General features: G+C 47.9%; 1 protein-coding gene across 5 annotated transcripts in view; it reads right to left on the bottom strand.

Moving 5' to 3' along the window:
• The window catches only part of BPTF (bromodomain PHD finger transcription factor), a 1,855,127-nt gene that overhangs the window by 1,686,606 nt on the left and 152,399 nt on the right, over positions 1-16,122 (bottom strand). For all 5 annotated transcript variants that reach the window (XR_013598794.1, XM_078654332.1, XM_078654328.1 and 2 more), the window contains exon 3: positions 1,816-2,039. Coding sequence is in view for 4 of the 5 variants with exons in the window: in XM_078654332.1 (XP_078510458.1) it covers positions 1,816-2,039 (224 nt within the window). In the remaining variant the exon portion in view is untranslated. The remainder of the gene's footprint in view (positions 1-1,815; positions 2,040-16,122) is intronic.

Below are 16,122 nucleotides of genomic sequence, written 5' to 3'. Positions count from 1 at the left end.
AACACATGGGTAAAATGCATTGTCTATTTACAACACCAGAAGCCAAAACTCTAACAAGCATTTGCAATGCAATAGGTCTCGCATTTGCGAGAGTTTGATCTATTGGCATTGTAAATGACAATGCCTTTTATTTATGCATTTGAAAACCTGCAAGCTGTGCATAAACAAGCACTTTGTACTTATAGCTCTTGCTTATGAGAAGCAAAGCTGGCAGTCTCTTTTACTGACCGCTTCGCTTCTCGTAAGTAAAGACTATACGTACAAAGTGCGTGTTTATGCACCGCTTGTTTTACAATGTGTTTACACACATCGTTTTAGCTTATTCAGATATTAGTTTTTATTAAAACTAACAAATACTGTTTCACACGCAATACAATTCACGTTTGCATATCCCTTTCATGTTTACCTAAAACTTTCACATGTCCTTTGCAAACAGCCACACATTTCACACTATCTCTAAACATTTCAGGCCCCATAAACCGTGAACTTTTATTACTCCTACAAGATAACTATCTTTTTTTTCCTTGTACTGTATTTAAACACAGAGGGGCAACATATCCGCACCTGTGGGAGCATGGTCAGTAAGGGTTGGGGATACAGTTAAAAAACTGTAAACGTAAGGTTAAGCACAAGCCCCTGTAGCGGTTGCCTTAGCCCATTTAGCTATCAAACTATGTCTGTGTATCTCAGTGTGTCTCAGTCTGTGTTCGTGTGTCTCAGTCCCTATGTGTCCGTGTCTGTCTCTGTGTGTGCGTCTCTTTTGATGTATACGCCTCTGTCTCCGTGTGTGCGTTTCTGTGTCTTGTGTGCATATCTCTGTCAACATGTGTTTTTTGCTGTGTGCGCATTTTTGTATCTGTGTCTGTGTGTGCATCTCTATGTGCTTGTTTCTGTCTCTCGGTGCACATCTATGTCTCGGTGTGCGTGTCTCTATCTGGGTGCATTTTTCTGTGTGTGCGTCTCTATGTACATTTGTCTCTGTAAGTATGTCTCCTCTGTGTGTGCATCTTTGTTTCTATGTGTGTCTCCATCTGTGTGTGCGTCTCTATACGTGTGTCAGCCTCTATGTGTGCGTGACTGTCTGTGCGTCTCTGTGTGTATGTTTCTATGTGTGTGTGTGTCTCTCTGTGTGCGTTTGTGTGTTTGTCTCTATGTGTGTATCGGTGCATGTGTCTCTCTGTATGTCTCTGTGTATAGGTCTACGGTTAGCCTCACTTGCAATGTAAACATGGCATGGAAACGCTATAATACACATACTTACTCCACAGATACATACAAACCTGCCATTTCCTAACACACACAGTGCACAAACCAGCAAACATATCCAGCTAAATTTAAACAATGCCAAATTCTCTAACTAACTAATGCGAGACCTGATGCATTGCAAATGCTTGTTTAACTTGATACAAGAGATTTGGGTTTCTAGTGGTGGGTGTGAAGACTACTGAATTCTTAAATGATGTACAACTTGTTACATTCCGGTTTTCTTTTTCACGGTTACAGCTGGTCATTTATGCTCTGCACTGCAACTATTCTATTGGTTAGCCATCAACACTGATTACACCAAATGCTAATAAAATAAGTAAAATAGTGCAAAAATCTTCTCAAATGAGGTAACATTACACAGGTCACTATCAACTATTTTAAATTTAAGTGAATTACTGCAACAAAATAAATGTTCATCCCTTGATTAGGAGGGCTAACAAAGTTGCATTTCTAAATGTAAATATGAACCCCACTACAGCCCTGCTGCAAGTGACTCCATTTATATGGTATTTCATTTGTCATATTTCAGAGTGAAACAATTGTGCTTACCATTGGCTGCAGTGAGGAAAGACTTGTTGCTGCCTCGTGCTTTATTTGTAAGATCTTCTGTTATATCCATATGCCGATGAATTTCATCTCGCATTTCATCAGTTGTTCTACAAAGTTCGCCTTCCCAATGATCTCGATCTAGGCATTCAATTAATTCGGCCAACTGTAACTTTGTGCTGTAGTACCAAATTTTCTTATTGGTCTCGGTTTCAGAATCTTCCTCCCTGCCAAAGAACAACAGTGTTTAGCATAATCATCTCAAATTACCATATTTCCAATTAGTTTCAGGGATGAAAAGTTGAGGATTGCCGACAGGATTGCAGCATCAAAGACCTATAAATATCAGTTAGCATGCAAACCTTACAATACTAATTTTATCAACAACAGGATAAAAGGTTGAATAAAACCGAAGGAATGCTAATCTTTCACTTAATAATGTCCAAGGGGAACACACTGCCATATACTTATAAACCCCGCTGCATACAGAGTTCTGAGGCACAACATCAGGTCCCGCTCCCAGCTTCGAAGAGTACTATTGAGTGGATAATTCTTTCATGGATAATTATGACTTGACAAATTAACATTTGCAATTTTGGGTGCAATTTAAAGTAGTTTTGAGATTCTCTTTTTTTTTTGTAAACAATTTTTATTATGAACCAAAGCAACCTCTGGGCAAACATAGAATCATGTCGTGCATACATAGAGATCGGCGTATTTAAAATCCTGATACAGAAACTTACAATAGAAGGCATGTCAAGTGAAGCATGTGGTTACAATACGTGCCCACCCGTAATACCCCCAACCCCCACCCCCTCACTCAGAATCACTGTCGCTTGATATCGTCGGAGGATCACATATATACCCCGGTATTCATTCCATGCGCTCCAAATCCGGACCCATTTCTGCGGACACTTTCGGTTCAGATACACTGTTCGTTCTGCCAGCATTGCGAGGTCAAGGTCTGCACACCAATCCCCGAGTGTCGGTATTGTTGGAGATCCCCAGTATTTAGCTATATTTCTTTTTGCATACATTATTCCCAATGTCATCCATTCCTGGGAGGAGTGAGTGAGATCATTGGGTTTCCAAATATTTTAAAGGCAGCACTTAGGGTCCGGTACTATTGAGTCGCTAACTACCTGTGACATAGTCCTCATTACTTTATTCCAATACTCTGCAATGTATGGACAGTTTCAGATGGTGTGAAAGAACGTCCCTTCCTCCCCACACCCTCGAAAAACAATATTTATGGTCGGCCCTCCCAATTGCATGTAGCATGACTCTAGTATAATATACCTGATGCAGTACTTTTAATTGCACTAGGCGAAGTCTGGAATGGATAGCTACCTCCCGAGGGGAGGAAAGTGCAGTCTGCCAGTCTGACTCGTCTAGTTCTCCCACCTCTACAGTCCATTTGTCCTTTAATTTCAAAGTCGGGTCTGGTAGATTATTGACGAGCTTACGATAGACGTATGAGGTCGCTTTTTTGGGCATGTGCTCTGTAAGAAGCCTGTCTTCTAACGGGGTAGATTCCGGTATCTCATCCCCAGGCCGCAAGCTGCTCAAATGATAATGCCCCACTGTCGAAATACCAATGCGGTCCAACGCCTGGAACCCTTTACTGTTACACAGATGGCCCAACCTGCACGAGGACCAAAGTAGAGTCATCTGTGTAATGACGTTCTTACATTTAAGTCGGGCCTGGGCCTCATACCATAGTTTGACCGCGTGGGCGTGGACCAAGCAAAGCTGCGGCGCCTTTTTTATCATAGAGTGCGGCTAGCACTCCCCCGCCACCGAGGTCGTACCTATCAGCTTTAAACGCCGGTTCTGACTGGGGCGCATGCAGTCATTGATTAATGATCTTCAACTGAGCTGCCCAATAATACAGTTGGATATCGGGGAGAGCCACCCCACCAGCGTACCAGCTCCGGACTAGCTTCTGTCGGGAGATGCGTGCCGGCTTATCTCCCCAGAGGAGACCTGAGACCAGCGCGTCTATGGATCTAAAATATTTTGGAGAAACGGAGAAAGGGGTGTTTTCAAGAATATAGAGCAGCCAGGGCAGTGTCTTCATTTTGTATAGTGCCGCTTTCCCCAGGAGAGTCAAGGGCAAGGTTCGCCAATGATGTACGTCAGTGCGAAAGCGCTCCAAATGGGGTGCCAGATTACGGCGAAAAAAGGCCTCTTGCGTAGGTGTCACCCAGATCCCCAGATATTTAAAGGGCTCTTCAGTAATGATCAGCGGGCAGTCTACAGGAAGTTGTGGTGGGAGACCTTTAAGGACAAATAAAACCGACTTGGACCAGTTAATAGTGTACCCCGAGACTCGGCCAAAAATTTCAAAAATATTGAGCGAAATTATAATAGAGCGTCTGGACAAGGTCAAGTACAAGAGGATATTGTCCGCGTATAATGATATGCGGTCCTCCCATGTCGCGGTCCAGCTAAGCCCCTTTATCATTGGGTCCCACCGGATCCATGCTGCCAGTGGTTCAAGAATTAAGGCAAAAAGCAAGGGTGATAAAGGACACCCTTGTCGTGTGCCGCGACCAAGTGGAAAGGTCCTAGAAATATGGCCGTTAGCCACTACGTGAGCCAGTGGTTTAGCATAAAGCAGCTGTACCCATGCACAAAATTTAGGTTCGAAGCCAAGGTGCCGGAGGACCGCAAATAAATAAGGCCATTTAACTATGTCGAACGCCATTCGGGCATCCAAGGACAAAACTACCACAGGTTCTGAAAGACTTGGGATCTGCGCCATCACCGCATGGACTCGCCTCAGGTTAAGAGCAGTGTTTCTATTTGGCATAAAGCCGGATTGGTCCGGATGGATCAAGGACTCTAAATGTGGGGTAATCAGATTGGCGACCATCTTGGCTAAAACCTTGGCTTCCGCATTAAGCAGGAAGATCGGACGGTATGAAGTACACTCTTCCGGGGTTTTGCCAGGCTTCGGTATTGCAACAATTGTAGCAATCCGTTGATCTTGGAGCAATCCCCCTTTACTCAAGCTATCCAAAAACATAGCCAAGAGGTGTGGGACAGTCAATTCAGATACTCGCTTATATAACTCAATGTGGATCCCGTTGGGCCCCATAGCCTTATCCCGATTGCAGGGAGTGAACCTCAGCCGTGACCTCTTCCTTTGTAAAATCGGACTCCAAAAGTAAAGCATTGTCCTCCGAGAGGGACGGCATTTTTATGTCTTTAATATATGTTTGCGCCTCTTCCATCGATAAGAGTGAAGCTGAGGTGTAAACTTGCTCATAATGGTCAGCTAGGGTGGCAACAATGTCTACTGGGGTGGAGACAACTATGCCCGTGGGGGTGTGGAGCTGTGCTATCGTCCTCTGAGCCCTTTCCTTCTGATCCAACCAAGCCAAGAGCTTCCCCGCCTTATCTCCCACTTCATAAACAGTGTGATGCGTACGTTGAAGCCGCAGTCTTACTTGCTCCCGCTGATGCGCGGTGAGCTCACATTGTTTGAGGCGCAGCAGCCGCGCCGTGGGGTCAGTGTTGTGTTGCGATTGCAGCCTGGTCAGGTCGTTTTCCATCGTATCTAACTCACTCCTAGTTGCCCTCCTATGTCCCGTAATTGATGCAATGACCTGCCATCTCAGCACAGTCTTATAGGCTTCCCATAGGATGCCAGATAAGCGGACGGAGTCTGCATTTTCTTGAAAACAGTTTTTCGTGACTGTAATAAGTTCCTTCCGGATTTTAGGGACCTGTAAATAGCCAGGGGAAATTGGAAAAATTAGTTTCCGCGCCTTAACGTAGGAGGTATATGTCATAGCCACCGGTGAGTGGTCAGAGATGCCTCGCGGCCATATCGCTATCTCAGTCAAGTGGGGAAGGCCGGCAGCTGAGAGGAAAAAATTATCAATGCGGGAGAGACTACTATGGACTCCCGAGTGGAAAGTGTATCCACGGTCAACAGGATGTTTGTACCTCCACCCGTCCGTCAGGCCAAGTGCGTCCAAAAACCCAACCCAATCGAGATTTCCTAGCGCCCTGTAACTTAGACAGATGGCGGTCCAGCGCAGCATTAAGAACCGCATTAAAGTCGCCACCCAAAATCAGTTCCCCTTCCGGCAAGGTCAATAGAAAAGCATTAAGGGCAGGAAGCGCTACAGAATGGAGGGCCGGCGGGATATATACTGACACTATGTTAAATCTCTTCCCCCCCCCATTGGCATGAAATAGCAGCAAACCGCCCCTGTGTGTCCCTCCAGACCTGTTGAATAACTAGTGGGAATCGCTTACTAACCAGTATGCCAACACCTCTGGAGAACGTAGAGAACTCTGAATGTACCACCATTGTATAGCACTGTTGTGGTGGAACATTACATTAAAAATGAGTGTGATCATTTCAATAAAAACACTTTTGAAACTAAAAATGAGTGTGATCATTGGTTTTGCTGATTGAGGTCTGGGCTACAGACATTCACGTATTTGCCAGCCTCACGTTATCCTAAAAATTTATAATAAAAATAGATATATATGTACACACACACAGGCTTTCGGTCAGCCCTCTTCTTCCAGTCTATTCATTCACACTTTGCTTCAGCACACAAACGCATAGTGATACCATTTTTCTTGTGCACATCCACTTCAAAAAGCAGCCCACGTCAGTCTATGGCAGAAGTCTTCAAACTTTTGGATGCAGAGACCCCCCTGTCAACATTTTGAGGTGTAAGGACCCATCCTGACAAAAATTTCTAAACCTGTAGGCAGGGTTACTGGAATTATGAGGCAGGTGAGGAACAAATTACGCAACAGGCTTGACTAAATTGAGTGGGAAGAAAATATAAATGATGTTATGTGATGCAGCGTATTTTGGGAAAGCATTGCTTCATTATTTTGAAATTAATTTTTTACACACAGTAACACTGAGGAAAGATTTCACCCCATCAGTCAGTACCTGTTTATAACCAAAATACAGCAATTAACATCAGAAAGATTTCTAGTCAACCTTTGTGAAGGACCTTCCACTCCGCAGGAATACGTGCTGCCACATTAGAAGCTCACCTGACCCTGGCAGGGAGAAGCAGGGGTCCCTTAAAACCCTGGCGGTTTTGTGCAGAGTTAAGCAGTTTATCCATGCAGCTTTCCTCTCACCCCCTCCCTTTCCCTCTCTCCTCTCCCAACCCCGGATCCCTCTCTCCCTTTGCAGGCCATTTTCTTTCACCTCTTTTTACAACTTCTGAACTCTCCCCATTCACCTTTAATCCCCTCTTGCCATTCTGTCTTTTTACTGCCCTCATCTCTAAAAGTTTTTCACATTTATCTCATGGCCTCTCTGGCCAGTCACCTCCTGTGCCCCTCAGCACTTCTCATTCACCTTGTCTCTCCATTCAAATGTTGTCTATTTGAATCTTACACCTCTCCAGTCACCCCCATTCATCTTTCACATCTCCCCTTTGTTCTAACAGAAGCCCTCACCTTTGGCTCAAACTCACTTCTTGCGTGTCCACACTTCTCCTCGGCAATTCACATTTCTCCTCATCCTTGATCTCGTCAATCAAATTCTCTCACTCCCTTGCTGTCCTCTCATCTCTCCTCACCTAGCGCAAGGGTGGGACCCGTATGCTCCTCTCGGCCTGTGCCACTTTGCTTATTGTTCCCAAATTTAGGAAGGCACGAATGGTCTGTCTTGCCATTTCGGTGCAGGCCGCACAGTTATGGAATGTTCACCCACCTTTGCTTCACTCCACCAAGAATCTATTATCCTTTAGGAAGATATAAAAACCTCTCTCTATGCTCTGTAGCTTACCACATTTGGCTAGTTCTACTTCTTCTGTGTGTTTCTCATTTGCCTTCAGGCAGCAGATGGTTATTAGCCCCATGTGATCTTTTGGTAACAGTTGTTCACTACAAATGTAAATAATAATAATAGGCAGAAGCAGGGGGAGCCACTAGACCAGGACTTCAGGGAAGGGTCGTGGGCTAACACTGTGCAACAGTCTTTTTTTGGTGCCCCACCCCCATTTCCTTCTCCATGAATTCCCTCACTACCACTCACCAATAATGCACCTCGTCTCTCTATAGCACTTTTCTGACAAACATTTCATTTTATTAATAGCGCTACTCCTAGTTTACTCACACTCATTTCTTGGATCTGCATGGTACATATTATTTGTAGCAGGCACATTAACCCTCTGCACTATGTGGGTGACAAGCATGCCCATGTGAGTGCACGGTGAGTGATACAACAGTGTGAGAGTAGGGTGAGAGGAGTGACTGCAGGGTGAGTTAGGGGGCCGAACGAATTTGAGTGTGGATGCAAGTTCAGAATGGGACAATGAATGTATGATTACTGATGGGCTTGTTTGAGTGAGTTGCATTCTGAGCAGTGAGGGGGACAGGTGAGTGAAGTGTCACATGAGTGCAGGGTGAGTAGTGTGCTCGTGTGACTACAGGGTGAACAGCGCAAGCGCACTGTGAGTGCAGAGTGATCACTGTGAGTGCAGGGTGAATGGTGTGAGTACATGGTGATAGGGTGAGTGCATTGTGATTGCTGTGAGTGCAGGGTGACCGTGAAAGTGAAGGGCCAAAATGAGGAGTGAGTTTTCTGAATGCAGGGTGCATTCCCAGACATTTGAAGTTACTCCGCATGTTATTGACGGCGGTATAGGGTTTCAGATAGAATTGAAACTATTGCTATTATGGCATCAATCAAGGATCGGGGTGGAGGAAATAAATAATGTGCTGATCCTGCAACAAACTTCCAGTCCTATGGTTAGGGTTGCCAGCAGATTATTTTGATGGCCCAGTCGGTACAAAAATAAGCAGTCACCTAAAGCTGTATTTGAAGCACTTATCTGTGCATAGTTCGAACAGCAAATATAAATAGAAAGCACTTTTAATTGTGTTCTAGGGCTGCCTCAATGATCCATGACTGACAATTAAAGAGAACAAAGACAGAAACGTCACATAATGAATGAATACATACTTTTTTATTTATAAGTCTATTTAGTGTCAAGAGGAGGTCTTTGCAGGCTCTTTAAACAACGCACGGCAGGCATTTTTCTTTTGGCAACCCTACCTTATATTCCTTTTCATGAAATGCATTCCAACACTACAGAAGTAAATGTAAAATACCAATGTAAGGAATAGGCAGAGCGGGGATCCAGGAGGTACTGGAACCAGGAAAAAACACAAAGCCTCTGTAACCAGTTTACAAAGGCCAGTAAATATGCAAATGGTCTTTAAAGACCTGTGTAAAACTCTGACGGGCGTGCCGGAGATAAGACTCCAGACACTGCCCAGCTGAGCCCCCAGCAGCTCGAGTTGCACTGCAGCAGCCCGGGCTGAGACACAGGACGGGGAAAGTGGGGGGCTGAAGCCCTTGGGCCTGGGCAGAAGTGTGACTGGGAATGCACAACCCCCTTTGCATCGCTCCACGGCCCCCCTGGGGGTCGCGCCCCACAGTTTGAAGACCCCTGGCCTGGGGCACATTTACAATTATACTTTTAATACCCATTACAAATGTTTTCAACAAGTAAATGAAAGGATTGCACAATTGCTAAGGCCAGACCTCGTGATTTTGCCTATACTTATTTTTTATTTTTTTTATTTATTAAGATTTTCAGGAAAACAAAAACAGCAAAAGACAGTATAGTGTTACATCTTCCTTGTCGGCGTTATCAGAGCGCATTTAAAGCAGATGGTAATAAGAAAGAGAACAAAAATGAAATCAATCGTTAACTAAACATAACATCTACCAGTTATCTGTTTCTATGACATCTGTTCATTTTCACAGTTTGACATAAGTGCTTTTAAACATAGTTTCATCCGAACATTCTTTACATCATTTGGGAATGAGTGAGGATCAGCATATTATACATAATCTTGTAGGTTGTGTGGGTAGTTCACGAGAGCTTGGTTTTTTGGAAGTGTTGGATTGACAGTATCGTACGCATCATACAGTAGATGTCTGCCAACATGCAAACACACAGCGGCTACAAGCAGCCACAATCGTCCATTAACCACATATATACAACATTTTCTCTAATAGTCTAATTAAGTGTCCTCTGTGACAGTAAGTGTAGGGGAGCTTGCCCTGGCCCTCTCCCATTGTAAAAATGGTTCCCAGATATCACGTGGCCTGGATGCCGGCGGCATCAATTCCCAGTATAGACCTAGTTGGGTATGTCCATAAGTGACGTCTGTTAGCCACGCATCAAATGTAGGTACTTTTGATCTACCCCAACGTACCGCAATTTGTCTTCGTGCATATAGCAGCAACAGGGCATGTAATTTTCTGCTCTGGGGCACAGTTTCGCACTCTAGTCCTAGTAAGCCTAAGTGTGGGGACGGGGGGTCATTCCGTCCAGTTATTTGGTTTACAGCTTCGAATATCTTCCCCCAGAAGGAGTAGTTTCTGTCCTGTAACTCCAGTTCTGTAGTAGGGGTATCTCTGTTATAGTCATAATCTAGTGAATAGTCCCGCCCATGTGCGAGGACCCCGGCAATCAAAAATAATCTCTTAAATTGTCAGAAAATTGCAGAACTGCAAAGACACTTAAGAGAGAATTTAAAGACAAATAATGCAGCCTATATCCACAGGCTACACTGTCCAGTACTTCAACTAGAAATTCCACCAAAAAAACCCACAAACAGTACAGCCTGCCCAGTTTCTCCATAGAGAAAATTGCCTCTACCAGTAAAAGCCTCTGGAATGATAGAGAGGAAGGCATGGACAGACAAGCCCCATAGGCTGCCATTATGTGGCTTAAATAGGATACTGTGCCTTTAAGAGAACTTTCCAGAACTTCTCCCAGTATCCCAGAATGCACAGCAGGTCCCTCTTACTTTCAGTTCTTTTTTAAGGCGTAACACGCCAGCCCGGTAGCATTCCTGACATGAATATCTCTCTCCACCGGGGAGGCGGGCGGGCGCTTATGACTATAACAGAGATACCCCTACTACAGAACTGGAGTTACAGGACAGAAACTACTCCTTCTGTAGTAGGGGATCTCTGTGTATAGTCATAATCTAGTGAATAGAATGGCAAGCCCATCCCCACACCAAAGCGGCGGTGGAGAAAAGAGAAATAACACCACTATTGTGCGAACAGATTTCGCAGCGAAGCCTGCCCAACCTGAGCATCTGCCCTGGCATCAGTGTCCAGGCAGTAATGCTTAGCAAAGGTATGGACCGACTTCCAAGTGGCCGCCTTGCAGATTTCTGCAATTGGAACATTACGGAGCAGAGCTGTCGTGGCAGCTTTGCCCCTGGTGGAATTAACCTTAGGTTTACCCCCTAAGGTCTTATTAGCTTTTTGGTAACACAATTGTATGCAGGACACAATCTACCTAGCGATAGACTGCTTAGAGGTCGCACGACCCGTCCTCACCGATCCATAATTGACAAACAATTGGTCCGACCTACAAATATTTTGGTTTTATCCAGATAACATTTCAACACCTTCCTAACATCCAGGGAATGTAAAGACCTTTCCGCTGGAGATGAAGGATTCAGAAAAAACGTAGGCAAAGTTATAGTCTGGTTGACATGAAAATCAGAAATAACCTTGGGAAGAAATTTAGGGTGAGTACGCATAACAACCTTAGCAGCATGAAATACAGTATAAGGTTCTTGGCAACACAACGCCTGAATTTCACTCACCCTGCGGGCCGATGTAATGGCCACGAGGAACGCCGCCTTCCAGGACAGGTGCTGCAACGAAGCCTTATGAATAGGTTCAAAAGGTTCCTTCATCAATCTGGACAGCACCACATTCAATTCCCATGAAGGCGAAGGAAGCCTGACAGGAGGGAACACTTTCTTCAAGCCTTCCAGAAAATCTTTGATCACAGGGATCTGGAAAAAGGAAGTCTGTGAAGGGCATTTCCTGTAGGCAGTCAACGCAGCGAGATGAACCTTAATGGAATGGACATTAAGGCCAGACTGCGCCAAATGTAGGAGATAAGGAAGGATGACGTCCTCCTTACATGTCGTTGGATCATAGTTCTTGGACTTGCACCAAATACAAAATCTCTTCCACTTGTACGCATAAGAAGTCGTAGTGGAAGGTCTCTTGGCTTCCTTCAGTATGTCCATACAATCTGCAGGGAGATTCAAATGGCCATATTGCACTATTTCAGGAGCCATGCCGCCAAACTCAAAGACGAGAGGTTGGGGTGCAACATCTGTCCCCCGAACTTCGTGAGAAGGTCCGGCCTGCACGGCAGCCGTATGTGAGGAAGGAGAGACCGGTGAAGCAGACCGGTGAAGCAGGTCCGTGAACCACCACTGCCTGGGCCATTCCGGGGCAATAAGGATCATCCGCGCCCTGGACCGGGACAGCTTGAGGAGAAAAGTCGGAATCAGGGGAATGGGTGGAAAAGCGTACAGAAAGCTGTTCGACCAGTTGATCCATAACGCATTCCCCAGCGTCCCCGGCTGGTAGTACCTGGAGGCGAAGTCTCAGCATTTGCTGTTTTCGGCGGTGGCGAACAGATCCACGTCTGGAGTCCCCCACCTTGCGAAGACTTCTCCTAGTACTTCGTTGTTTATGACCCATTCGTGATTTTCCTGAATCAGTCTGCTCAGTGCGTCTGCCTGAACATTCTGCACACCTGGCAGATGGGTAGCCGTTATCGTCAGTCCTCTGGCCAGACGCCAGTGCCAGATCGCCTGCGCCTCCTGCAACAGGGTGCGCGATCTCAATCCCCCCTGCTTGTTGAGGTAATACATCGTGGTCGTATTGTCTGTCTGTACAAGCAGAGAGTTGGTCTGGAAGGACGGATGAAAGGCCTTCAGTGCCAAGTGAACAGCTCTGAGTTCCAGGAAATTGATGTGGTACGTGGACTCCGTCTGTGACCACGTCCCCTGAATCTGTAGGTCTCCGGAGTGCGCCCCCCAACCGTGGAGAGACGCATCCGTCACGATAGTCTGCGTGGAAATGTCCTTGTGGAAGGGAACCCCTCTCAGGAGATTCTCCGCCGAACACCACCACTTCAGAGACTGAAGAGCATGCAGAGACAGTCGTATCTTGTCGTCCCAAGAACCTTTCCTCTGATCCCACTGGTCCTCCAAGCACTCTTGCAACGGTCTCATGTGCAGTCGTGCATGAGGTGTTAGGAAGATACACGAGGCCATCGATCCCAGTAGAGAAGACACCGTCCTCACTGTTGTAGATGGAGTGGTCATAAGAGCCTGAGCCTTCCGAAGCAGTGATAATCGTCGCTCCTCCGAAGGAGACACGCTTGCCGACAGCGTATTAATGGAGGCTCCCAAGTACTGTATGCACTGGACCGGAGTCGGGACCGACTTGGACATGTTGATGTGCAACCCCAGCTTGTTCAGGAGCACGCACGTCTTCTGGAAGTGTGCTTGCGCTTCCGAGAAGGAGGAGGCCTTGATCAACCAATCGTCCAGGTACGGGTAGACGAACACCTTGTTCTTCCTCAGGTGTGCTGCTACCACCGCCATGCACTTCGAGAACGTCCTCGGCGCAGACTTCAGTTCGAATGGCAGTACTGTGTATTGATAATCATTGGCGCCGACTTGGAATCGCAGGAACTTCCTGTGTTTGTGTGCAATGGGCACCTGGAAGTATGCATCCTGTAGGTCTATGGCACACAGCCAGTCTCCCTGTTGCAACTGAGGATAGATCTGAAGCAACGACAGCATGCAAAACTTTTCTCTGCGAATCCACTTGTTTGCTCGTCGCAAATCCAGAATGGGCCTGAACTCGTTCTTGTCCTTTTTTGCGGACCAGGAAGAACCGGGAGTACGACCTCTTCCTCTTTGAGACCGAGGTGCATCTTCTATCGCCCTTTTCCTTAACAGGATATGGGCCTCCGCTTGGAGCTCGCGCTGCTGAAACTGCGAACTGACCGGCGGGATTGATGGGGCTGGGCTGGTGAACCGAAGACTGTATCCATTGCAAACAATATTCAGCACCCACTTGTCCTGAGTAATTTTTCTCCACTCTGCCAGAAAAAATTGAACGCTTCCCCCCCCCGGAGTGGGTAACGGATGTAGGGGAAGTAAGCGCTCAGGGCGTAGACACGGCCGGGCCTTTAGTCGCTGCTGCCGACTGGTGGCCGCCTCTTCCTCTCTGGCACTTCTGGAACGGTCTTCGGAACTGCTGCTGTTGTTGCTGCTGCTGTTGTCCTGAAGACTGGCCACGCCCTCTGCCCTGGCCACCGAACCGTCGCTGGAACGGTCGGTACTACTTCTTGGTCTCCTTGGGTTTTTCCAAACCCACAGCCGTGAGCGTTTCGGCCTCCGCCTTCATGCGGGCCATTTCGTCATCCACATGTTTTCCAAATAGGGTTTCGCCAGAGAATGGTAGATTGGCAACCCTTTGTTGTGCGTCAGGTTTTAGGGACTTGAGGTGGAGCCAGGCATGTCTTCGCTGGTTAATTCTATGGCAGAAACCATGCGCCGCCAGCAGGGAAGAGTCGGCTGCGGCACTGATGACCTGATTCGCCACCAACTTCCCCTCATTCAACACCTCTTGGAAGTCTTCTCGCTTATCACGCGGCAGATGTTCCACAAACTGCTGTAGAGATTCCCAGAGGGCTCGGTCATATCGACCCAACAAGGCCGAGGCACTCGCAGCCTTCATGGAAGTCGCTGACGTCCCACAAACCTTTCTCCCAGACGAATCCAGCCACCTGGATTCCTTATCTGGCGGAGTGGTGGCATGCTGTTTACGAGCCGCCGTCACAATCACAGAGTCTGGAGGGGGTTCCACCCGTAGAAAAGCCGGATCCGAGTCGGGAGCTCGGTATTTTTTCTGCAGTCTTGAGGGGGCCGCCTTAGTCACCGCCGGGGTGAGAAAAAGGTCCATGGCTGGGTCTTCCAGGCCCGGTACCAGTGGTAGTAATGGCCGAGACAGATGTTTCTGGTGCAGCGTCTCGAAGATCACCGATGTCTTGGGCGTGGGCACCGCCAACGAGATGCCCAATTTCGCTGCACCTCGTAAAAAGACGTCATGGAAAGACACCAGATCATCAATCGGTGAAACCCTTGTTTCCGGTGACTCCGACAAAGTCCGAGAATAGTCCCTGGTCCCTGAAGACCTTGTCCGGGAACGAGACCTGTGCCTTCTGTGGCGCCGTCTCGACCGTGTGGACGACCTGTTGCGCGATCGTTCCCTCCTCCTGGAACGTGATCGCGATCTCCCAGTACGTGGGCGCTCCGCAGGTTTCAGTGGACGCGTCATCCATGGCCTATCCTGCGGTTTAGGTTTTGGAGTCCCCTTAGGCGGTGTAGGGAGCGGAGGCAGTGACACCGATCTCGGTGGTAGGACAGGAGGTATCTCCGGCCGAGGAGTAGGCCCATGAAGTGGGACCGGTGGCGGAGGTTGCCCCGCTGGAGGAAGTGGAGGTAGCGGAGGGTTGATGGGAGGATCCTCCTTAGGTAGAGGAGGAGGCGTCATAGGCCACCGAGTACACCGAGCCCGGTGACTTCTTCGGGGGAGGGGACTGTGAACCAGACCCTCTAGTATGTAAGCGATGCCTCCGGCGTCCTTCACCAGACCCAGTGTGACTTTTGGCACCAGAACTCCTTCTGCGCCGCTTAGGAGAGGCGGAAAGCCTCAGAGACGCTGATCTCTTTTTCCTCGACGTTGAGCGTCGCTTTTCCGGCGTCGAACGTCGACCCCGCGACTCCGGCGTCGAACGCTGCCTCCACGACGTCGAGTGCTTCTTCCTCCACGTCGAACGCCGCCACCGCGACGACGAACGGTCAGTTCTTGACGACGAGCGTCGATGACTCCTCTGCGTCGACCGTTTCTCGCTGTCCTCGACGTCGAGGAGCCCCTCGAAGGCGACCGTCTGCTCGACGGCGACCGGCGGTGTCACTTCGACGGCGAGCGCCGGTGCCTGTCGGTCCTTCGTCGACGTTGATGACTCGCCGCTGACGACGACGACGACGACGGCGGTGATTTCGACGGCGGTCTACCCAGGCCTCTCGACGTCGACCTTCCACGCTGTCTCGACCCGGAGCCCCGAGGAGATGGGGAACACACCGTCGTCATCCCTCTCGACGTCGTCGTCGACGGAGACCGGGACCGTTTGCTGGGCTTCCTGCCTCTGGGGAGCCCCCCAGAGGCCTCAGCAGGGGCAGAGGGAGCCTTCCCAGCCTGCCCAGACCCACCTGCAGCCGTCTCTCCTCTAGGCCTAGAAGCCTAATCTTCAGCTCGTCCTTCAGGGTCCTTGTAGTGAAGGCCTGTCCCTCTGCAGACGTCGTGTGGATCAGACTTGGCCTTCTTCCTTCCACATGCTGGGCACTTGTCGAAGAGAGCAGGCATTTTAGAGCCCTAAAAAGCCTGAACAAATA

This window comes from Lissotriton helveticus, chromosome 7 (genome assembly GCF_964261635.1).
Source record: "Lissotriton helveticus chromosome 7, aLisHel1.1, whole genome shotgun sequence".
In the NCBI taxonomy this organism is placed as follows: Eukaryota; Metazoa; Chordata; class Amphibia; order Caudata; family Salamandridae; genus Lissotriton; species Lissotriton helveticus.
The sequence above is the reverse complement of the archived record's forward strand: the minus strand, read 5'-3'. Positions and strand labels throughout refer to the sequence as shown.